This window comes from Solea senegalensis, linkage group LG17 (genome assembly GCF_019176455.1).
Source record: "Solea senegalensis isolate Sse05_10M linkage group LG17, IFAPA_SoseM_1, whole genome shotgun sequence".
Classification (NCBI taxonomy): Eukaryota; Metazoa; Chordata; class Actinopteri; order Pleuronectiformes; family Soleidae; genus Solea; species Solea senegalensis.
This window is the reverse complement of record NC_058037.1, coordinates 3,411,096-3,435,068: the sequence shown is the minus strand read 5'-3', so window position 1 is coordinate 3,435,068 and position 23,973 is coordinate 3,411,096. Positions and strand designations below refer to the sequence as shown.

General features: G+C 40.6%; 3 protein-coding genes across 7 annotated transcripts; 2 read left to right on the top strand and 1 right to left on the bottom strand.

Moving 5' to 3' along the window:
• Positions 1–1,265: 1,265 nt before the first annotated feature.
• mep1a.1 (meprin A, alpha (PABA peptide hydrolase), tandem duplicate 1) lies at positions 1,266–7,471 on the top strand. The gene is made up of 14 exons (XM_044048523.1): positions 1,266–1,395; positions 1,491–1,515; positions 1,602–1,646; positions 1,800–1,840; positions 2,081–2,156; positions 2,255–2,372; positions 4,069–4,244; positions 4,355–4,576; positions 4,666–4,812; positions 4,924–5,139; positions 5,433–5,888; positions 6,871–7,044; positions 7,134–7,210; positions 7,291–7,471. Exons 1-13 carry the CDS (start codon positions 1,339–1,341, stop codon positions 7,181–7,183), a joined length of 1,803 nt encoding a protein of 600 aa, XP_043904458.1. The 5' UTR covers positions 1,266–1,338; the 3' UTR covers positions 7,184–7,210; positions 7,291–7,471.
• Positions 7,472–9,813: 2,342 nt separating this feature from the next.
• Positions 9,814–16,777, top strand: mep1a.2 (meprin A, alpha (PABA peptide hydrolase), tandem duplicate 2). Of its 2 annotated transcripts, none has more exons than XM_044049684.1 (14): positions 9,814–9,953; positions 10,063–10,087; positions 10,180–10,233; positions 10,328–10,365; positions 10,449–10,524; positions 10,612–10,729; positions 10,891–11,066; positions 11,805–12,041; positions 12,950–13,096; positions 13,532–13,747; positions 13,836–14,267; positions 14,844–15,017; positions 15,129–15,333; positions 16,496–16,777. In XM_044049684.1, the coding sequence occupies exons 1-14, from the start codon at positions 9,891–9,893 to the stop codon at positions 16,644–16,646; spliced, it is 2,112 nt and encodes a 703-aa protein (XP_043905619.1). In that variant the 5' UTR covers positions 9,814–9,890; the 3' UTR covers positions 16,647–16,777. The 2 variants fall into 2 exon arrangements, with proteins under 2 accessions (XP_043905619.1, XP_043905620.1); XM_044049685.1 differs by having other exon boundaries at positions 9,816–9,953; positions 11,805–12,026.
• adgrf3b (adhesion G protein-coupled receptor F3b) lies at positions 16,776–23,203 on the bottom strand. Of its 4 annotated transcripts, none has more exons than XR_006362177.1 (5): positions 22,388–23,203; positions 21,784–21,980; positions 20,799–20,978; positions 17,610–19,993; positions 16,776–17,405 (listed from the first exon to the last, which is right to left on the bottom strand). XR_006362177.1 is itself a non-coding variant. In XM_044049681.1 (5 exons), exons 1-5 carry the CDS (start codon positions 22,962–22,964, stop codon positions 18,677–18,679), a joined length of 2,121 nt encoding a protein of 706 aa, XP_043905616.1. In that variant the 5' UTR covers positions 22,965–23,202; the 3' UTR covers positions 16,776–18,676. The 4 variants fall into 4 exon arrangements, 3 of the variants coding, with proteins under 3 accessions (XP_043905616.1, XP_043905615.1, XP_043905617.1); XM_044049681.1 differs by having other exon boundaries at positions 16,776–19,993; positions 22,388–22,528; positions 22,679–23,202; XM_044049680.1 differs by having other exon boundaries at positions 16,776–19,993.
• Between the last annotated feature and the right edge of the window lie 770 nt (positions 23,204–23,973).

Genomic DNA, 23,973 nt, shown 5'->3' with positions numbered 1-23,973 from the left:
GAATATATAACTTTAGTGTCAGTTTACACTTACAATTTACTGCGGTGAAGTTATCTGACACCCGTTTCTCCGTGGTCAAACTATCTGACGCTGAATTTCAAAGCCCTCCTTACAAAGGCTTTTATGGTAAAAACGCCTGCGCGATGTGAATCAAGCTGACTTGTAAGGACATCGACATCCGACTTTCAAAATAAAAAGCTGTCTTCTGAGCGCACATTGAATTGGAAAACAAATGAAACATTTAGAAAAAGCAGTTCTCATTGCTACTGTACTGTACTTTCAAATGAAAAGGGAAGATCAAGATTGTCTAGGTTTGTTTTTATTTCGATAGTTTTTTTCAAATAAAAAGTACAACTTTTTATTTGAATTCTTATTCATCCTTATTCAGAACGTCTAGATAACTCTCTTTATACAGTTGCTCAAAGTCCAGTTATAATGTATCTAAAAAAATAGCTGCGAGGATTTCCATTATTGTTCCCATTCAAAATGTGCTTTGAAACGTGCACTCAGACGCGGCGCTCTCAGTGTTTTATTTTGAAAACCGGATGACAAATCAGCTTTGATGCACATGATCGCAGGCGTTTTACCGTAAAAGCCTTAGTGGCGTTAAAATTCACAGTAGTCTTTTGTCTTTGCATGTCAATGAACTGTTAAGATTGGGCAATGTTCACTAAATCATATTAAGCTTGACAGTTTTAGCTGTTACTTAGTAAAGGCGTAAAACAGCCCTTGTATGACTTGCTGACAAAGATATTGCTCTATTTTAATCATTGTTTCAACGATATTGCCGATATAGACAGTAAATAACCATTATTACAATTAACTGACCACATCTTACTATTTACCAGTCTACGTACTGTGTGTTTGAATTATCCAAACGTGCCTTGCCAGAGAACAAATACAAAGTAGCGCTCACACAGGAACAGTGGGTATTTGGCGCCATCTAGTGGTGTTTTCTCAAAAGAATGATTGCCTATTATTTGACCTACTATTTGCCTACTATTTGACTCACCACAGGTGCAGTGATGTTTGCATGTGAAATTTGACATACAATTTAAGTTTACTGCCATTTAAATGGTTATTTCCTCACTGATAAGCTCTGAATAAATGGCTGCTATCTGATAATGTAGGAACACCAGGTAATAAGACAGATAACAAGCACAAGGTAGTGTGAAAAAAACAAACACACACACCAATCGGCAACAATTTGGAGTCAAAGTCCTTTAGTAACTCTTTATGGTTGGTATAAACTTCAGCAAGGGCCAAAGGCTGTAGCTTGTTAATGTGCATGTTTAAGCGAAGGCAGCAGCATCTGCTTTGCTCCACTCAGCAGTCAGAATGATGGAGCGAGAGATTTTGCTGTTTGGACTTGTGGCTCTGGCCACATCATATGCTGTAAGTGTTTCCGTGTTAATTTTTGAAGTGAGCACAGTTTCTTAAAACAAACCTTAACCTTGACATGACTTGAATGTTGGTTTTCTTTCATGCAGATACCAGTTCACCAAAGCTTGCACGGTATGTGAAATAACTGCCTACGATTAAATGTAAATATGTAGAAAGTTATGAGAAAAGACTGAACCACATCTGTGTTTGTTTAACAGAGGTATATGAGAACGGCGAGGATGAGAACCCCATCTTAAATCTGGGTGAGTCGCATCACTTTACTTTGTTTATTCCATCATAACTTACAAATCAACACAGCAATGTTGTGTTTACATAAATCACACGAAAAAAATAAATAAATGAGGAATAACTGTACTTGTGATTGAGGTTGACCACTTTTTGGAACCGTGCTCTAGGTTCAGATGCCAACCTGTTTGAAGGGGACATTTTACTTCCAGTAAGTTCCTTTACAAAAAATATTGTGAATTACTCCTTTATTGTAATTGTTGTACGTGTATCTAACCAAAGTTATGGTCTGTTGGCACAGTCGTACCATTTGCTCTTGTGTAACCAAAGCGCAATATAAATGTGAGATAACAAAACTGGCATTTGATCGTTTATTTTATTGGTTTTGATTTTGTGTTTCATTTAATGACCTTTTTTATGATCACAATTTAAGAAGTAATTTATGCTGCAGGAAGGAAGGAATGCTCTGGTTGACAAAAGCTACAGATGGAAATTTCCAATCCCTTACATTCTGGGTGATGATTTGGGTAAGTTTTTTTTAATTCACCGGATATAATTCAGAGTGTTGGAAAGCTTGTATGTGTCATTTCATGACAGAACACTGTCTAATTCTCTCATTCCTCAGATCTGAATGCCAAGGGCTGCGTCCACCAGGCTTTTGAAATGTATCGCCTCAAGTCTTGCATCGACTTCAAGCCTTATGAGGGAGAGAAGACCTATATCAAGTTTGAGAAGAGAGGGGGGTACGACTCTAGATTTTTTGTTTTAAGTGTATGTATGTGGTAAATCATTTCTGAAAGGTTTTCCATTGAAATCAGCAGTATTTTTGTCCGTCTTACAGGATTTTCTGTGCTGTATTTCACTAGAACGGTACGTACAGGCCTGTCGTCTTTTGTATCTATGCAAATCATTCGCTTTTACTAGACGTATAAAGCTGAATAGAAAACGAGGGGCTGAGCATCCCTTTTACCCCCCCTCTGATTCCGGCTCTGTGTTTTCAAAGTCCACATTTCATCTGTTTATTTCTTTTACAGGTGAAGTAACTTGATGTGTGGTACTGATAAGTGTGTCAGTGGAGGAGCAGTAAAGACACGCTATATTATCCCGCGAATAAAAGTGTACGACTTTGTGTTTGGTACATGTGCAATAGAGCTCTTGTGCAAGTTGCTGCTCAGATGCTGAATATACACATTTAGAATAGACAAAAAAAAATTCAACAAAGGCTAAAAACGTAACCACATAACCCGCTTTTCTTACTTGTGTTGACTCTGTCTATTGAAATCAGTTTTAGTCATGCGTTCAGGTTCAAAGTGCTTGGCTGCTATTCATTTAAATCCATCCTAATCCACTGAATTGAAAACAATGGCCACGCAGTTCAGAGCAAATGCAAATGATCCTGTCAACAAAGTAGCCCAGGGAGTAGTGTCTGAACTATTTACTCACGGTTTCAAACATTAGATACAGCACTGTAACCTCAGTTCTCAGTGAAGAAACATTTTAAAACATCGGGAAAGTTTAAATTCCTGTGTATTACCTTTGTAGCAGGTAATACACATTACCTCTTTTTAAATCTAGATTTCTTTAACATGTTAAAATGCTTGTCCAACTAAAGCCCCTTTTCCACCTATGGTCCCTGCTCGACTCGGCACGGTTTAGTGTTTAATGTGTAGTGGTCCACTACAAATAAGTATCTACTCAAAGTGGGCGGAGTCATCACTGCACGGCTCCATGAAAGTGCAGTGACTTCGTTTACACACGACACACAAACGAGTGACTAGTGACTTGTAAAGCAGTTTTCAGTGTTTTCAGTGTAACTGAATCATTAGAATCAGTTCATTAAAAACATTTGACAGTCGCTAAATACACCAGACTCCTCTGTTATATATTGAGATTTTAGACATTTCCCTGGTAATTGTTGGAGATTTGTTGGACCCACATTTTTAGGATGTTTAAGTATCTTTAACTGAGCTACAGTTCGGCATTGTTCGGCTTGATTTTTGTGTCGGACGTCTCTTCCTGTGACGGCACTCTGACCAATCAGTGGCCGGCAGTCTGGTGGCGTCGTCCCCTCAGCTCACATGAAACCTCACCAGAGCAGATACTAAAATAAAGTACTATTGCTAGTGGAAACGTGCCATTAGTGCACTCATGCCCACGTTGCTCCTGTGTGAATGGGTACGAAAGACGTGTGATAGAAAATGTGCTGCACATAAATGTGTGAGTGAAAGGGTGAATGTGTGTAAAGCAGCTTTAAGTGATCACCAAGACCTTAAAAACCATTGTCCTTTCTTATATACTGTACAATTTCCAATGTGGCCTAAACTACACATATTTTATAAGAGCGCCACCTACTGGCAACAGGAATTGAAACTCTTTACGTTGTATTTTGATGTAAAGGTGTTCCACTGAAATGTTGCCTTTAAATGTATTTTGTCCTAGGTGTTTCTCCAGCGTTGGTGACCAACAGAATGGTCAGATTCTGTCCCTGGGGTCAGGCTGTGACCACAAGGCAGTGATAGAGCACGAGCTCCTGCACGCTGTGGGATTTTACCATGAGCAGTCTCGCACAGACAGGGACGACTATGTTGACATCTGGCTCGATCAGGTGACTCCGGGTATGGTTCCATGATGTCATGTTCCATTGTTCTAACGTTTCGAAATGAATGTAGATATAACTTTTCTGTGGCGGCAATAATTGAAGGATCTTGAAATTCATCCCCCGCAGGACTTCAACACAACTTCAACAAATACAACGACGACTTTATCACCGATCAAAACACGGCGTACGACTATGAGTCCATCATGCATTACAGGCCCTTCTCCTTTAATAAGAACGAATCCATTCCCACCATCACCACCAAAATCCCAGAGTTCAACAACATCATTGGCCAGTACCTGGACTTCAGCAAGATGGACACCCTGAGGCTCAACCGCATGTACAACTGCTGTACGTTACAGAGTGAATGTGTGAGATTTCTTAAGTTTATTAGACAATGAAGAGACTTTTCATTTGACTGCCTGAATCCCTCACCTCAGCCGGGCCCCTCACGCTGCTGGACCAGTGTGCCTTTGAGTATGCCAGCATTTGTGGGATGATCCAGGCTTCCCATGATGATGCAGACTGGTCTCATGTGAAGAGCACAGTCGGTGACGAGGATCACACACTCCTGGGGAAATGCAGAGGTCAGAGCTACATAGCATTTCTTTAAAAAAAAAAAAAAAATAAATAAATAAATCTCAAGCACAGTTTTAATAAAAAAAAGTCTGCCCACTTGTTTTACTTTGATTTTATAGACAGTGGCTACTTTATGTACTTCAATACAAAGACGGGGAGGCCACAGGAGTCTGCTCTGCTGGAATCCCGCATCCTCTACCCCAAGAGAAAGCTCCAGTGTCTGCAGTTCTTCTACAAGATGACTGGAAACCCCAAGGACAAGCTGGTGATCTGGGTCAAGATGGATGACGGCACAGGCACAGTCCGTAAAATGAAGAAAATACACACCTTCCAAGGTATGGACTAATGAAGCAGGCGTGTTTAATTACATGTCCTGCATTTGCATTAAGGCAGCCATTTATTTGAGCTAAGCTAAACTATGCTAATCACTATCCACCACATTTTATCTTGACCATTATCTTCTATCATAGCTCGCCTCGACTTGACTTGCCCTGTGATTGGTCAAGTCCTACTGTGACACACTGTTCTTTCTCAGATCATGTGATTTACATGTGAATCTAAATCTCTAAATATGACTCTTACCTCCCCTAGGAGTATTTGTCACCTTGTTTCTGTCTGTGTTCCCCAGCGGATTCTGACCACACATGGAAGATCGCCCACGTCCCAATGGAGATAGGTGTCAAATTCCGCTATGCTTTCCAGGCCATGCGCGCTGACCCCTCGGCGTCCACCGGTGGCATCTACCTCGACGACATCAGCCTGACGGAGACGCGCTGCCCCAACGCTGTGTGGAGAATCCAGAACTTCTCCAGTTTCATGGCTAATAACACAGAGCTTCACAGTCCTCGCTTCTACAGCCCTGAAGGCTACGGTTACGGTATCAGCGTCATTCCTCAGTCGTCCTACTCTGATTACACGGGGAACTACGCTGGGCTGTACTTCCACCTGGCCAGCGGCGAGAATGACGTGGTGATGCAGTGGCCAGCTGTTAACAGACAGGCCACGTTGGTGGTGATGGACCAAGACCCTGACATTAAGCTGAGGATGTCCACCGCTCGCAGCCTCACAACCGACATGAGAAAGAGTAAGTTCTTCTTATCTTTTATCACCTCGTCTACATTAGTCTACAGCAAAACTCATTTTGAGAATCCCATTAAATCTTCAGTCTTCATCACTGCCTATACTTTGCTTTGAGTTGGTTTGTTATGGTGCTCTATGCATCCCTTATTTCCTGGGACCCCCAAGATTTTGTGAAACACCCCTGGACAAGATGACTTTGCATTATCAGACCGCAAAACGGAGGAGTTTATTTATTATTATATTATTATATTTTTATAATATTTTATTTTTATTTATATATATTAAATATATATATTTTATATATTATATAAAATTATATATATATATAAAAAAATATTTTATTTATATAAAATATATAATTATATTTTTATTTTATATTATTATATCATATTATTATGTGGCCAAGGAGAACTGAGGCAACATCAAGACAGGCATGTACACAACCTGATGCTACCTCCAAGTGCTGAAGAAGTCCTGAAGAAGATGCATATAGTCGTCTGTCTTACGAACTTTAATATATTTTATTAGTAGCAGGAAGAATAGATACACTAGAGACAACATCTCAGAGAAATTTAAGAAAAACATTTAGCATTCTAGAAAACATTCTACGTCCTCTCTAGTCAGGAATACCATGATGTGTCAGGGAGGCATTTTAGACTCCCTTCCATTCATTATCCACCACTTTATCCTCCAAATGAGCTCACAGTGCAAATCTCAGCTGACATAGGGCAAAATGTGGGGGTACACCCTGGACAGGTTGCCAGTCCAACGTTGGGCCAACGTTTCGAGACAAACAACCATTCGTGCACTCCATACAGTCCAATTAACCTCTGCATGTTTTGGAACTGTGGGAGAAAACTGGAGAACCTTGAGAAGGCCTGTTTTAGGCCTGTTTTAGACTGTCAAGGTCCTTAATTGCGTGCTGTTGTTGTACCGTGTGTCTATGTTGTTGACCTGAACCAACCATGTCCTTCTCTGTCTCTCAGCACAGGATGGACATTTAATGTGGGACAATCCCTCTAAGGTGGGGAAGTTTGACCCATCCTGTGATTGCTACAGAGGTCCATCATGGGGCTGGAGGAACTTTGTCAAGCACTTTGACCTCCGGCGACGTAATTACCTCAAGAATGATGACCTCATCATCTTCATCGACTTTGAGGGTTTGTAAAACGCCTTAATTGTGTATATTAAACATTTAAAAAATATGAAGCAAGTCAGGAAACAGACATGATCATGTCTTTGTCCACAGACATATCGTCACTGATTAAAACAGAAGTGCCCATTAAACCAAAGGAGTGAGGTCATGGAGGATTTTAGGAATTGGAGGTGAGATACTTTCTGTTTTACCGCTGAACATTATATCGAACCACATATTACCCTTGTTTTCTTGTGACTCGTGAAACCAGATTCAACATTTGGAGCTGGGATGACAAGAAAAAAAGAAAGAAAAATGGCAGATCCCTGCTGTGAAACAAAATCAGAATAATACACGTCATATATGAAATGTAAAAGTTGTATCTGGAATCTGTACCTGTGATAACGCTTGTCTCCTTGAACTGCTGTAATAAAGAAAGCTACAAAAGCAAACCTGTGGCATGTTCCTTTTAAAGCATGATATACGGCCTGGAGACAGTGGCACTGTCTAAAAGACAGGAGATGGAGCTGGAGGTGGAAGAGCGGAAGATGCTGAGATTGTCGTAGGGAGTGAGCAGGATGGACAGGATTAGAAATGAGCATATTGGAGGCACAGTGATAATACTGGACACACGATGCTGAAGATGGAGCTGCCAGGACAGGAGGGAAAGAGGAAGACCACCGAGAAGGTTCATCGATGTTGTGAGGGACAGCTGGTGTAACACAGGAGGTCAAGATGGAGACAGATGATCAGCTGTGGTGACCCCTCAAGGGAGAAGCCGAAAGAAGAAGAAAGGTTTCTTTGCATTGAAGACAGTTGTTGAGTAGTTATCTTCCCATTGAGGGAACCTGTATGCAGAGCACTTGAAGACAAACAGCCAACAGGAGCCTCTGCTTTCTCTCTGACTTGCCCTCTGTTGGATCAAAGTCACCCGTCGTGGGCCAGATTTTCAGAAGCCAGAAGTCCAGTTCTCTCACATCACTCGATTTACATCATGCTGATAGATTATTTAAGAATTATTGATCAGTAAAGTGGAACATATTCTGCCTACCACATCTTTAACAATAGTCCGTACACTGTATGCTAAGGTAACATCTTTACTGATATTGGTCCACAGAAGCAGAAAACATCCACAGCAGCACCAGTATAAATGTAATCTAATGTCCATGTGGGCTGAATTCGGGCCGACAGTATGGATGCCGACACAAAACTGCTTGGGACCCATATTGTCAGCCCAAATGTAACCCATATTCAGCCCACATGGATATAATATAAATAATAATAATGATAATGCTTATATAATATAACACTGATGCCTAGTGTTTGCTTGTTGTGTGAATTGTTGGTTCTCTCTCCTCTCCTTGTTGTTGTCTTTGTACAGTGCCTTCAGATGAGGTATATTATTTGGCGCTATACAAGTAAAATAGGATTGAATTGAACTGAATTAATATCAGTAATAGTATGCATTTTGGTCCATTGCCTGGTGCAAATATATAGACCAATACTCCCTCATTAAAGAACTCCACAATTTTGCATTCTGTAGTAAATAGCAAAAACATTGATTGTGTGAGTGAGATTTCCTCATTATTAACTCATAGATGATACGACTGTCGCTGATCGTTGATGTACTTTTGTGTTTTTTTCCAGTTCTCGTTTCCAGTTACGTGCCTTGTGTGGTTTGGGCTTCTGGTCGGTTCTGTAGATGTTTTTCTCTTTTTTTTTTGGTCTGCTGTTCTAAGGTCAGGGGACTGAACAACACGGTGTCATCACATCTTAGAATGAGATAAAGCTGATGGTGCAGATAACAGAAATCCTGTGTGGGCATTTACAAGCACAGAGGATGAAGGATCTGGAAAACATTCATTAATACTTTTATTTACCACCTCAATGGCAGTTGTAGGAGCCAGTGTTTTGTGTTCAGGACTCAGACTGAAGCTAGACTCAAGTCCTGACTTTTAGAACTTGCTTGGACTTGGACTCAAGCAGTGGCTCCATTCCTCCTACATACCTCTTCTTCTTTTTTGAATTCAACCATTCTATAATTTGGAATAATACAATCACATTACCTATGCATGTGTGTGAACCCCAGCAAGATAAAATCACACATTTTATCCAAGGACTTTGGTGTGGGAGAGTGAGTGGTTGACAAACTTCTGTTTCCAGGCTGTCTAATGGTGAGATTATTCTTAAGGGATATTATACACTTAAGCAAGCGTAGGTTAGCCTTGTGTTTTCTTGATGTCCCCACTGGCAGCCATGCTTGGAGTAAGAGTTGGTGCCCATGTCTCGTGCTAGTTCCCGGTTTAGGGGGAGGGCCCACAGAGCACAGTCAGTTCTGACACTTTAAAAAAAAGCCCTGAACTATGAACCTGACACTGGGGACTTGAGGCTTTCCAACAATAATACCATAGATTACACTTTAAAACTGATTGAAAACAACTGCTCATAGTAAATCGATGCATGTAGCAGTAAAACAAAATCAGTCACCATCAATAACAGCATAAACAAACGTGTAGGCTATAATACAATAGCTTTACCACAGTGCAATACAAATTTGATAAAGGTCTCATTTAGTATCATATAAATATGTTTTGTTGATGTTGATTGCAACACGAGGGCATTTTAAGGACCAATAAAGCGCGTATCTTTTCACGGATTTAAAACCTTGTTGTTGACCCTGTTGCCTGAGCACAGGGTCAACAGTTTATTGCTCGTCTCTGCAGAGCAAATGACAACATGTGAGCTTCAGGAGTGACAGTGACGACGCGCGGAATGCATGTTACTCATTAAACACAATAAACCTGATCAAAGTTCCTCTTCAGCTGCAGCTGCCTTCATGGGCAAGTTGTCGGCGGCAACAGGGAGAACAACATGGCCTCTGGAGACAGTTTGAGGGGGACCGCTGTACTGATCGGCCTATTTGCGGTTTTGACGGTAGAGAATTTTCTGAAATATTTCAATTTAAAGGGTTTTTCCAAACCATAAATTTGAAGAAAAAAAAAGTCTCAGTGAATGATTGAAAGTATCTCTTGTTGTGTGCTAGGTGCAAGCTGTGCCGACATTTACTGGTTGGTTCTCCTTCACTTTATTGGTCACATACACAGAAAAGAAGCTTTTTGTTTGTCACTCTTTCTCTCTAACAAAAACATGTGTCCTCCAGGTGATGATGCAGACGCAGGTGAACTTAGGGACGACATACCTGACATCAACAGAGGTAGAACTCTTCAAGCCTCTTAAAGTCTGTGATAATGAACTTTGTTGACTTCATATCAGAATTTCTAAAACCTTGTCGTTTCTCACATTTTAAGGTTTAAATCACCTGTTTGAGGGAGACATTGCTGGGAATGTAAGTATTCAATAATGTCTACAGAGATCATGTTTGTCAAGAATATAAAAGAAAATGTTCTCAGAGTGTTCAGTGTCTTGTAGCCCAGCAGGAACGCAATCCTCGACCAAACACGACGGTGGAAGTTTCCAATCCCTTACATCTTAACTGATTCTTTAGGTAGGCTCTGCACACTGTCTCTCATGAAAAAATTTAAGGAATAGGTAAAACATTTACTGACTGGATAATTATATCCTCTTGTTGTAGAACTGAATGCCAAAGGTGTGATCCTCCAGGCGTTTGAGGAATACCGTTTGAGATCCTGCGTGGATTTCAAGCCATACGAGGGAGAGTCCACCTACATTTCCTTCACCAAGCTGTCTGGGTGAGCTTCAGTCTTCTCTGCTTGTTGCACAACTTTACTGCCCACACTGTTAAGTCTTAAAACTTGAGGAATTAAGGACCAAACATTGAGAACTACTGAGCTTTCAACAACTCATTACATTGTAAAGCTATGGCGTAAAAATGTCCATTTTACCCATTCAGATGCTGGTCGTATGTCGGCGATGATAAAATTGGACAGAATGTCTCCATTGGGGCGAGGTGTGACACTAAGGCCATCGTGGAGCATGAGCTCCTTCATGCTCTGGGCTTTTACCATGAGCAGTCTCGCTCGGACAGAGAGAACTATGTGAAAATCTGGTGGGACCAGATTATAGAAGGTGGGTCAAAGCATTTCACCTTTGTTTCAAACAGTCGCACAGAAATACTCCCCATTTATACATATATACCGTCCCAAGCTGGTATGGACGTTATGCAATACTCCCTCTAGAGGGCAGTGCCGAGTGCCAAGTTGCAGTCATCAACCATTTCACAGAGGTGTTCTTGGAAACATTCTGCTATTTTCAGATGTCCATATAGACTTTTATTCTTTATTTTCCTGACTGATTGGAATATTGACTCTGTACCACCCCCACCCCCCAGACTTCCAGTGATAATTATTGCTCCGTTTTGTCCATCATTGTAAGCTCACCTGTGACGTATACAAAGAGTGTAAATGGGCTTTATTTCCTCAGCTGAACACAATACACCAACCAATCACTTAGTTTTTGTCACATATTAATGGGCCCTATTTCACTCGTTAGGGGCCGTTATAGCAAACGACCTTGGGAAAACACATGGAAGTGTGAGGTTTTTTCAATAGCGGCAGCTTCTGTTGTATTATGTCACCATTACTAAGCAACCAAAAACCTAGTTGCTGCTGTTCACTGAATTAATTAAAAACAATAGCTTAACATCACTGCATACTATCCTTCACAAAGTGATTCAGGAGCCTCGTCTGGATGATGGCGGTTCGAAGCTTATTTCACAGTCAACAATGATAATTTTGGCCTGTGACATGTATGCAGTCCAAAAAACCTACCTACCTACCTACCCACCATTCCTCTCTCTGTTCACAGGCATGGAGCACAATTTCAATAAGTATGAAGATGACTTCATCACTGATCTGAACACACCGTACGACTATGAGTCCATCATGCACTACAGGCCGCTGTCTTTCAACAAGAATGCAAGCATCCCCACAATCACCACCACCATCCCGTACTTTAATGACATCATTGGTCAGCGGCTGGACTTCAGTGCTGTCGACATCACCCGGCTCAACCGCATGTACGACTGTGGTGAGTGTCACCTCGGTAAACAATGGTCACTTGGGTACCACGGCCACATTTATGTCTTTGTAGATGAAGTGCTTCCAGGTGTGAATTGGTGTAAATTTGGCTTTCTACCGTCAGGTTACATGAGGTACATGGTCAGTGTTTTATGAACAGGTGACTATTCTCTGAGTGAGTTTCTCCAAACACAATCAGCTTAAAAGGATAGCTGCATAGATTAATGTGTTAACCTTAGACTAGACTTTGCAGAGTGAGTCCAACCAGGAGGTAACAATTTATTGAATACCCACCAAGGGGCGAATTTGAAAATGGGAAAATGAGCCTAGTTTTTATTTATTCTTATTTACTTCAGATTTATGATGTCAGTAAACATTTTCCTAAGGAGTTAATGGTTTCAATTGCTAGTTCCAGGTTCCCCTTATAAGAACATGATGTTAATTTTGAAATTTTGTAAATGTTTCCATTTAGAAGAAACTATATTACTATTATCCAATAGTATATATACTATTGTCCAATAAGTGCTTTGTTGAAATCAATGTCTGTTTTCAAAAACTGACATGGTGACCGTCAAACCGCAGAACTTGAGGCTTCCAAATGGGAGTACATATTGCTTGTATTTTTTTTTGGGCCTTAATTTCGATACACCTTCTAGTATTTGGCAATAATGTACCAGCTGCCAGTAGAATTCACAATCCCACAAAAGAGTATAATGCTTAATCAGCAGTGAGCATGACCTTGTGTGAACCTGAAGTTATAACAGAAGATGTGGAAGATAAAGACTCCCAACGCTATGAAGTCATTTGTGTTTTCGTGTATTTTCGTGTAATTCATATATCATTGAAGTTTACTTTTTAAGAAAAGGTGACACTGTTAGCGACAGCTGATGCTTTGAGCTATGAAGCTGACTGTTTGCAGCCGTCTGTTTGCAGCCAACACACACACACTCCTTGATCAGTGCTCATTTGAGCTGATCAACATCTGTGGAATGATCCAGAATGAGCACGACAACGCAGACTGGGTGCAGACGTTGAGCAGTCCAGCTGATCCTGACCACACCCTGGTGGGCCGCTGCAGAGGTAAAGTTCTCTCTAACTGGTAAACAGAGCCATATCAAACTTACTGAAAAAGAAACCCCACCATCCATCCATCTTCTCCCAGCTAATATAGAGTGAAAGGCAGGGTAAATCACCAGTCCATCACAGGGACACACTCACAAAGCTTGTGTCACACAATTGGACTTGCCTGAGAAAAGTTGGCAGTTGCCTACAGCAGCTAATGTCTGAAGATGACCATGACCTGGGTGACTGGGAATCTTCACAAACATAAATATTTGTACAAAGTTTTACAGTGCTGACATTCAGACTTCAAAATAAAAGCAAGAGTAAGAGCAAGTAAAGAGTTACCCATAAAGTTGACATCAAATGAATAACATTAACAGTGTATGTTCTGTGCCATTATGACATGACAGAGTGACAGGAAGCAACATTACCTAAACCCCTTCTCTTTTGTAGATTCTGGCTACTTCATGAAGTTTGACACATCTTCTGGTGTGGTTGGCAACAGCGCCTTGCTAGAGTCACGCATTCTTTACCCCAAAAGAGACGAGCAGTGCCTGCAGTTCTTTTACAAGATGAGTGGAGCGGCCGGCGACAAACTGGTCATATGGATCAGGAGGGATGATGGGACAGGAACTGTGCGCCGTGTCAGGAAGATCCACACCATCATTGGTATTTTGTGGTTCCTACACCAAACATCTAAATACACTATTCTCTTTTTTTTTCCCCTCATTAAAATACATCATTATCTGTCTCTCAGGTGATGGAAATGACGTTTGGAAAATAGCCCATGTGACTCTGAAGGTGACGGACAAGTTCCGCTATGTCTTCCAAGGCATTAGAGGGTCATCCACCTCTTCGGGAGCCATCCTAATTGATGATATCACTCTCACAGAGACCAGTTGCCCCAGTGCCGTCTGGCAGATCCACAATTTTAGCAGGTCTCTCACCACAGGAGCTCAGCTCAGGAGCAAGTGCTTCTACAACCTCGAGGGCTACTCATTCGGTATCAGTGTTCACGCAAAAGCGCCAGACTACCCAGATTATGTTGGCATTACCATGCACCTCTGCAGTGGGGAAAATGACGCAGTGATGCAGTGGCCAGCTCAAAACAGACAGGTGACCATCGTTGCCATGGATCAGGACCCTGATGTCAAACTGAGGATGTCTAATACAAGAAGCTTCACCACAGGTAGGTCGACATCACAGGCACAGAACAGAATAAACAAAAGGTTTATGAGCAAGACAGAAAGGTTGGTTTAAGAAAACTGCTCATCATCCCAACGTCACAGCGAGCTGTGAAATTCCACTGAAAAAGGCACAACCATGGCTTTACAGCACAGTATGAATGTTGTTGTGTATTTCAATATGTAATTCAGTATTAAAACAGCATTCTGTGCCATGATCAGACCTTCCAATGAGCCATGAGCAGCGGTGATCAGCAGTGACTTGTGCTGCATGGAAAACCGCTGATCTTTTGTATGGACTTTGGCACAAGGTGTAAGCAGATTCCAAAGCAACTCAAACTTTAGTCACCAGTTGGAAAAGGCCGTCTATAACAGCATGATAAGGCAGCAATTACGTTTATAAGATGATGTAGACTTGGCTAGAGGGGCTAGAATCTGTTTTTACTTGTATTCAGAGAGAGTGAGCTTTCATGTCTCAACCACAGAAGTGAATCTCAACCACAGGTGGTAAAGATGTTACATGAAGATCAGGTGGACGATGGATAAACCATGAGTAAGTGTTTTCTGCTCTTCCTCCCAAGACGATAGCGCCCGCTGGAACAGGCCCACGGCCACTTCAGAAACAGTGTGGGACGAGGAATGCCGCTGCTTCCGCAGCCACGACTATGGCTGGAGGACGTTCATCTCTCACAAGCATCTGCACAGAAGGAGCTTCCTCAAGAACGACGACCTCATCATTACTGCTGACTTCAATGGTGAAGCGCAGATTCATTGAATTCTTTATACAGTGCAACTGCACAACGTACGTCGTCACATGACATTGTTTGATTAAAAAATCATTATATTTCATCCTCTTGTTCTGATAGACTTAACCCACCTGATCAAAAGCGAGGTGCCTGTCAAACCCGCTGTGGCAGTGGACGACATCGCAGACGAGAGGCCAGTCAGTGAGACGGACGCGAAAGCGCAGACTCCAAAACACAGAGAAGCACGCGCCGCCGACCCCTGTCACCCCAACCCCTGTTTTAACGGTGGCGCGTGCGTGGAAAGAGGAGGAAAGGCCTCATGCAGGTTTGTGTGTGCGCATGTCATTTAGTCACGATGACAAACTCTACCTCAAAACCGTCGCTGTGCTCCAGTGTTAACATTGTGAGGACGTTTTAGCAGGCTGTGGTTTGAACGTTAGCATTAGTTTGCGGATCGTAAAAATAATGATAATAAATAAAAAGTTACAGATACATTACACATTATTCATTTAAGCTTTTACCAATGCAAACCATACCTTGCTGTACCAAACCAAACCGTACCATGATGGAAACATTGACAATGGTGTCAAAGTCAAACACAGAGGGGGCCTAAATGAAAAATACTGGCCGAGGGCCAGACTACACCAAATAATATCATAGATGAAGGAACACATAAGGAATATGAAATGAATTTTTTTTTAAATTTTTCATAAAATCATTAATGAATGAATGAATGAATGAATTAATGATTTTATGAAAAAAAAAGCAGGGTGAATTTATGAATGATTTTCCATTTAAATTAGCAGTACTGTGGGACAACGCTTCAGCAGAAAGTCCGGGGTTTTTGAGCCCCGGTCCAAATGAAGGCCTTACTGCATGGAGTTTGCAGGTTCTCCCCATGTGTGAGTGGGTAAACACTATTGGACACACTATAAATTTGCCCGTGGGTGTGAATGTGTGAAGAACATGTGGTAGACAGTGAATGAATGAATCAGCAGTATATACAATTTCCATGTGTCTAACCTCATACCGTCTATTCCATTCCAGCTGAACAGCACAGGCCTGTAGTCACACGTATCTTTGGCAATAATTTCAATATTGTTTTAATGTAACCCCCCCGGCTACAGCTCTGTATGGTCTGCAGAGCTCTGATTCACTCTTTGTTGTACTGGGAAATATTTATCACCATGTTTCAGCCTGCTTTTGTCTCATTTGTCCTGCTACTGTTTCATAATCAGATCCCCCCTCTCTGTGACTGTCACTGACAAAGCTAACTAAACCAGTTTGATGTCTATTAAAAGGAACACAAACAATGCAAGCTGTGTGCGTGATCTGTGTCTGTACCTGCAGAGCGGTTGTGAGGCAACGGGCAGTAACTTCCTGTGGTTGCAGTTACTAACATGGCATCATTGGCATCAAATTCACTTCTTTGTCATGCAGGAATGCAATAAAATCACTCACGCTGGCTCTTTGCGCTGCTTTTTCAGGTGCGCAGCAAGCCAAACCACCTACTACACTGGCGAAAAGTGTCAGGAATCGAACGTGAACAGTGGCATTCTGGGAGCTCTGATTGGCGGTGCAGCTGGGACCGTAATTCTGACGCTGGCCATCTTCACTGTCATCAGGAGAGCTCAGTGATAAGTGACTCGAGAGTTTGTCCTCTGTTTTCAGTCACGGTAAACTTGGCTACAGAAAGGAAATACATGTATGAGCATAATATCCTGGGCTTATCTATGGTCCATCCTCAGATTAGAACTTTTTTGCTCGTTTTCATTGTGATTTTCCAAATCTAGACCCACACTCCTCCTAAAAATGTAAATAATTGAAGGGTCGCTTTTAAAAACCAATCCATTCAGCAAATAATAGAGAATCAAAACACGAGCCATGACACTTTTATGTCCCACATTTATTTGTAATACAAAATCAATCATATGTGGTTTTCTTAAATAATTCTTATCATGAGAAATGTAAGTTTGGACTGAGATATTTAAATCATACACACATGTGAAGAATAAAACACTTCTACAGTCCTTGCCTTTATTCTTATGTCTGGACATACATGTCGTTGATCTACAAACAAATCATTCAGATTATAGTTCAAGTCAAATATTGTACATTTATAGTCTTTCCTTGTAAATACAATTGACTACGCCTATTATTGTTATATTTCTATCCACTAAGCACTTGCAATTAGTGTGTAAAACATACAAAAACATCACTGCTCTATTTACTGAGTTTTATTCATCAATTAAATGTTCATTAGACAACTATCTACTTATTTGTTAGGGTCTAGGAACTATATTCTAATACACACCAAACTCTCAGACATGTTTTCTTGTAGGCTACAGGTGGAGCTACATTTGTGCACATGTGGATTGTCCTCTATGTCGACACCATCTGAAATGCAGAGAAGATATTGAAAAACCTTACACTTAATAGCCATGCCAGTGTAAAGGATACATGAATCCAAAATTTTAAATTCAGTTCAGTTCAAACTCTCCTCCACCTAAACTCTTCTACAGCAAAGGTTCAAGTGTTTCAGGATCGACACGCAGTACAGTATGTCACCAATGACGATGATGCTATTCATATCATACTGACCTCTTGCCTTCATTTGGTTTTTGTGCACGAGTGTGAAGTCAGATTCTGGCTGTGAACCTTTTTTTTGCGCTGAGGGTAGAAACAAAACCATGATGATGAGCATGTCCATTATGCGATGATGTCATTTCTCTTCTTGGCAAACCTACCGTTATGAGAGTAATCAGTTCCTCTCTAACCTGTTGATAACAATACAAAAGGTAGTTAATTAGTGTAACATAATTAATATGTGAACATAATGACATGAGAAGCCCACCTTTGTCTCCGTGAAACATCCAGTTATCAAAATGAACAGGCCCTACAGGGAAAAAGTGTCATTAGCTCCAAACTGTGTTTATATGCAACACTTTTCATTTTTCAACACAAATTTCATTTAGCTGTTGAACTATGTACAATGATATTCAATCTGCGTGTATCCAAAGTGAACATTTTGTGTCTGAATAAATAATCTGAGTGTTTTTCACTGGCTCTGCCACGTCGAAAAAACTCTTTCACTGTCTTGATCATGTAGCTGGTACCTGGCTTGTGTGTGTGTGTGTGTGTGTGTGTGTGTACAGTGCCGTGAAGCGATTTGAGTTTCCCGTGAGGCCCGAGACTTTGCGAGACCCCCTGATTCTGAGGCCCTGAACTTGCAAGGCTGGTTTTCCACTAACAGAGAGTAGAGTATTTATATTATACATATCACATGACTCCGAAGCTGTTAAATTCGGCTCAAAATCCTGCATAGTTCTGCTTTAACGGTCACGTCTTTCAAACTCATCAATCTTCTCAGTCATGGAAAGGCATGGCATGGTCGTAGTCAACCCTTTTAGAACAAACACTGACGTGTTTTTGCATGAAACCTTCATCAGGGAGTCCAAAAAGTCTTGATATGTTTGTTGCAAAAGTGTTGAATACGACCAAGTCACGATGTTAAAGGCATTTGAGGACTTGGTGCCTCTTGAGTTGTTGACAAGCAGAAATTAATTTGATATACTGTATGAGGTATAACTGCAGCTCAGTTTACAAATAGGACAGACAAGTTGGCTTGATGCATCGCTAATGTCAACATTGAGTTGTGGTGTGTGGTTTCAATTTACCTGGAAGGTATTGAGGATGGTGAAAGTGTAATTCGCAAACAGATACGCAGGATGGTCCTCGTTTAATACTCGCAGAAGGAAGCCGAAAGCCCATGTTATTCCAAAAACAGGTGTTAGATAGAGCACCACTTTGAAGATGCTTTTTGCTGTCTCCTTGTCCTGTTTCTGGCTGCCACCCGGCACCGCAGTCTTCATCAGAGTGAGAATGACAACCACCATGGAAAACAGATTTGTAAGAGTAATAGTTCCAACAGGCAGGAGGAAAGCATACATGGATCCCTGCAAAGGCCCGTCATATACTAGCCAGCATTTATCTGGTTCATAGTATTTTGTTTTGGTGTATTTGCAAAACAAATAGCTGGTTCCCACGATGAGAATTGGGCAAACATAGCCTACAATGCTGGAGAAGAACATGAAGACTCTTTTCCTTAGTGGACTGAAGACAAAGATGATCTGGTGGACAAGCATCACACTCAAGCACAGCATCCAGCTGAACATGGCCAAGTAAAACACGTGCTTGCATATGGTCAAAATAAGGCACCATTCATCTGTGAGAATTTCAGGATAGATGGAGGCCAAAAAACTGCAGTCAGCAAGCAAACGGAACGAGGCAATGTTCACCATGGCCGTGTGGCGGAAATGTGAAAGATTACTCTTGATCAGAGCAGACCACACGAGATACTCTATGATGAGGAAGATGATCAAGGAGCAGATGGAAACAGCAAGGCCCGTGTAGGTAATGATGTCTAGGGTGGGGTCAGGTGTATTACCTTTGCCCATGAGGATGGAGAATGCAGTGAGGTGGTTGCATTCGCAGAGTGTGCTGCCATTAATACTTGATTTAACAGTGCATCCTTCCTCTGACCAATCCTCTTTTTCAGTGTCCCAGTAGACGCACAATGGTTTCCTGTGTCCTGGCGGCTTGTTGGGGAAATCCAATGTAATTTTGAAAGGCGATGTACTCTCTTCTTCTTGTGTGACTACGATTATTTTGTCACTGAGTTGTTCTGAATTCTGGTAGTTATTTGGTAATTTGTGAATTAGATTTTTCAAGCCAACAGTTTTCACGACTTTGGTGCCATTGTGCAGGGTCACGTTGATGCCAAACACCTTCAGATTACAGTCACTACCCGAGCACACTTCAAAATTGATGTTCGGTGTGGCGACATTGTTGGTGTTTTTCACTTTGATATACTTCACCAGACCCTCCACAGACTTGAGATATTGTGATGACATAGTATGAATATAAGAATCATTGACACCTTGCCAATTTTTGTCCAGTATGTTGCTTGCTGATTCAACAAAGTTCTGAAACAAAAAAAAGAAAAAAGAAAATCAACGCTAAAGTACATTATAACACCATCTTTAAAACGTTAGTTTTGCATAAATTACGATTTTCTCAAAGCAACCCAAGCCCAGCACCAGTCCACGGCTCATGTCATGGCTATAAAATATCGTCAGTGGGTAGATCGTTAAATGTTCTAAATCTTTTCTCAGCCAACCCCTTCATGTATTTCCACAGGAATAATTTTACTGTATATTGTTTGATTATTGTTATATTTACACGCACAGTTGCCTCACTGGTCGCTGGTTTGAATCCTGCCCTTGAGTGTTGAGTTTGCATGTGTGTGTGGGTATTCACCAGGTTCTCCGGTTTCCTCCCACAGTCCAAAAACATGCAGTCCAAACTGACTGGAGGTGTTAGTGTGAAAGTGAATGGTTGTTTGTCTCTATGTGTTGACCCTGCAATGGACTGACAACCTTCTTAGGGTGTACCCTGCCTTTCGCTACCTATGTTAGCAACCAAGACCCTCATGTGGAGGATAAAGCAGTAAACAATGATTATTAAAGTTCATCCAATCTTTGACTCTTTTGATTAGCTTTGGGATATTTGACATCCATTTTTGTTATGAGCAGTGGTTTCATCAAAATTGAGATACTGGTTTGTATGAATGGTTCCCAAAGACAGTGTAACAGAGTGCCATTAAATACTTTTAATTTGTTTTGAAGAGATTTAAAAGAACTGCTGATCTGAAGCTTTGGAAAGTACAACGAGGCTAAGAAGACTTCATGGAACTATGTATGTATTGCAATAACAACATTAGGGGCTTACAGGCAGGATTTCCTCTGTCATTGCAAAGGTTTTTGAAGCAGTGGCCATCACATCTAGAACTTTGATGACACCAATAACATTAGCTGTAGATTCAGTGGTTTCAGAAGTAGAGAAGTTTTTTAGCCCTTCAAACACATTTTTGGCCAAATCCTGTGAAGCCCCCATTCCTTTTTCGAAGTACTAAAAACAAAAACATAGAACAGTTACAGTGTACCAAAATACAGGTAACCCCACTTCACAAAATAGTAAGGTTCCATCATTTATCTGAGAGCATTTGAAAATAGTCTGAAGGGAAGGTCTACAAGATGGTAGTGAGACAAGCTATGAGGTGGAACTGGAGTTGGGAGAGCTGAAGATGCTGAGAATTGTGCTTGGAGTGACCAAGATGGACAGGATTAGAAATTAACATATTCGAGGGACAGCTCAGGATGAATGTTTTGTAGATAAAGTAAGGTTGAGATAGTTTGGTCACGTACAGAGGAGGGATAGTGATTATACTGGACAAAGGATGCTGAAGATGGAGCTGCGGGGCAGGAGGAAAAGAAGAAGACCACAGAGAAGGTTCATGGATGTTGTGAAGGAGGACATTTGGTGTAACAGAAGAGGACACAAGGGATATGACAAGATGGAGGCAGATCTGAAGTGGCCCCTAAAGGGAGAAGCCGAAAGAAGAATTGAAATAGTCTAAAGATTTTTTTTAACAGCAAAAAAATAGACAAGCATTTTTTTTCCTGTTTTTATATCTTGGAACAAATTTAAAGAGTAACTAAACCCCTGGTCTGAGACTGACTCTGCCCAATGCCTGATTTTGAAAATCTACAGAAAGTGGGCAGGGAGTTATTGGTGCAGTACTGCATATACACTCCAAGCCCTGGGAAGAGCCAGCTAATACGAAAATTACGAAAAAATATGAAAAAAGTTACTCTTTAATCACAAATGTATTATTCTAAGGTCACGTAGTGCTGAGCTGTACTGCCATACTCACCTCTGCTTCTGAGACAACCTCGGACAACTTTTTGTCCACACAGGAGTTGAAAACTGGCAGCCATTCCCTGCCCTTACAAGTGCGAGTCTTATGGCCGACTGTATTATTTTCACAAGTATGAATAGTCACCGTAGTTCCATCTGGGGTTTTTGGCCAAATTCCATCTGAGTTGTCGTCGCTGCAAACCTTTGTATTCTCTGTAAAAACAGGACACGAGTCAGTAGATAATCTGACAGATGACAATGCAAATGAATGTATGAAATGTATTTCCGCAAAGTGATAACTTTTAAGGTTCAGTAGGCAGGAGATTTTTGTCATTATCAATCTAGAGTTTAGAAAAGGATGGGATGCTCTTATTAGCTGTTCTAATAACACTACTCTACATACCATCAATGCAATAATTGCAATTGAAATTAAAGAAAGTTTCTAAGATGGCAAATTTCCTTGTAAAATAAAGAGTAAAAAGCATTCGTATTGTTAATAACCTGTGGATTTAAACGCAACAATCAACTCATTTATTTTTCCAGCAACTGTGCCCACTGCAGCTTTACGTTTGAAATCAAAACAGGTTCAATCATAAACAATTTATTTCATTATTAGGTACCATAAATGATGGGGATAGTGTATTGTTCACTTTTTTCTTGATTCACATTGTTTTTGAAGGTGATCCTGACATATTGTTCTTCAGTTGGTTGATCGCACTTGATGTGAGCCATGGCAGAATAGTCAATGTTCCCAGAAGAAGCTGCAATAAAAACGAGTGTCAGGGTTAGATTTGTGGTCATACTACTACCATGTTGTGACTTTAAGTTTGTGTTAATATCATCAGTATGATCTAGTGCAGCAGAAGGACAGGGGACAGACATATTTGAGAAGTACTGTAGGCTTGTCTTACTTGTGTTCTTTAGGTCAGTCAGCTTTGAAACTGAGTAGTGCCAATTAACATCATAAGTCTCTGTGGTGTCTGCGATGGTTGCCTTGATGCTAACATTAGAGCTTTCGGCACAGTTGACTATCAAAGGATTTATCTTCATTGTGATCTCATCAGGCAAGAGTGCAACATTCATTTGTGCCTTGGCTGTGTACATGACTGGTCCAATCACGAAAGCGCACTCATATGTGCCTGCAGGAAAAATGTATGTAAATAACATGCTACTTCTGTAAAGTACTGGGTATGACATTTTCTTGATTATGTTTTGGATCACTTGTCTTGGAACTACAAAACCCCATTACAAGCAAGGTTGGGATTCTTTGTAATTGTATTTTGTAAATGTATTAAAAAAAAGAGAATGTGACTTATAAAGTATGACTCAGTTCAAGCTCAGGAGTATTCTGCAAAATCATTGTCATTTAACAGCTTATCAATACATCAAGAACATTGTAGTGCACAAAAAAAAGTCACAGTTTTGTCATCGTTATCAATAGATTTTTTGTTTTTTGTCTCATTTACAAAAAACACCATCAACCACAAAAATGTATTTAGTTTAGAAAATATGACTGAATTATGTTGTATTGATGACTGTCTGATGTCGTGTCTGTGTGTTTGCATTTAAATTAACAATGCAAGGGGGGATTAGCTCAAATGGTAGCGCGCTCACTTAGCGTGTGAGGGAGAGGGATCAATACCTGCATCCTCCAGTTGTGTTTAGCCACTTCACTTTTTGAGTGATCTTGGATGACATACTATACTATGACCTTTTTTGAGTGATTTTTTTTTTCAAAATGTGGACGACATATAAACCTATGACTTTTTAGTCAAAATTTGGACGACATACTAACCTGACTATGACTTTTTAGTCAAAATGTGGACGACATACTAACCTATGACTTTTTAGTCAAAATTTGGACGACATACTAACCTGACGATGACTTTTTTGAGTGATGTTGGATGACATACTATACTATGACTTTTTTGAGTGATTTTGGATAACATACTATAGTATGAGTTTTTTGTCAAAATTTGGACAACATACTAACCTATGACTTTTTTGTCAAAATTTGGACGACATACTAACTAACCTATGACTTTAACGTCAAATTGTGGACGACATAATATGGTATGACTTTTTTGACAAAATTTACACGACATATTAACCTATGACTTTTGTCAAAATTTGGACATACTATAGTATGAGTTTTTTGTCAAAATTTGGATGACATACTAACCTATGACTTTTTTGTCAAAATTTG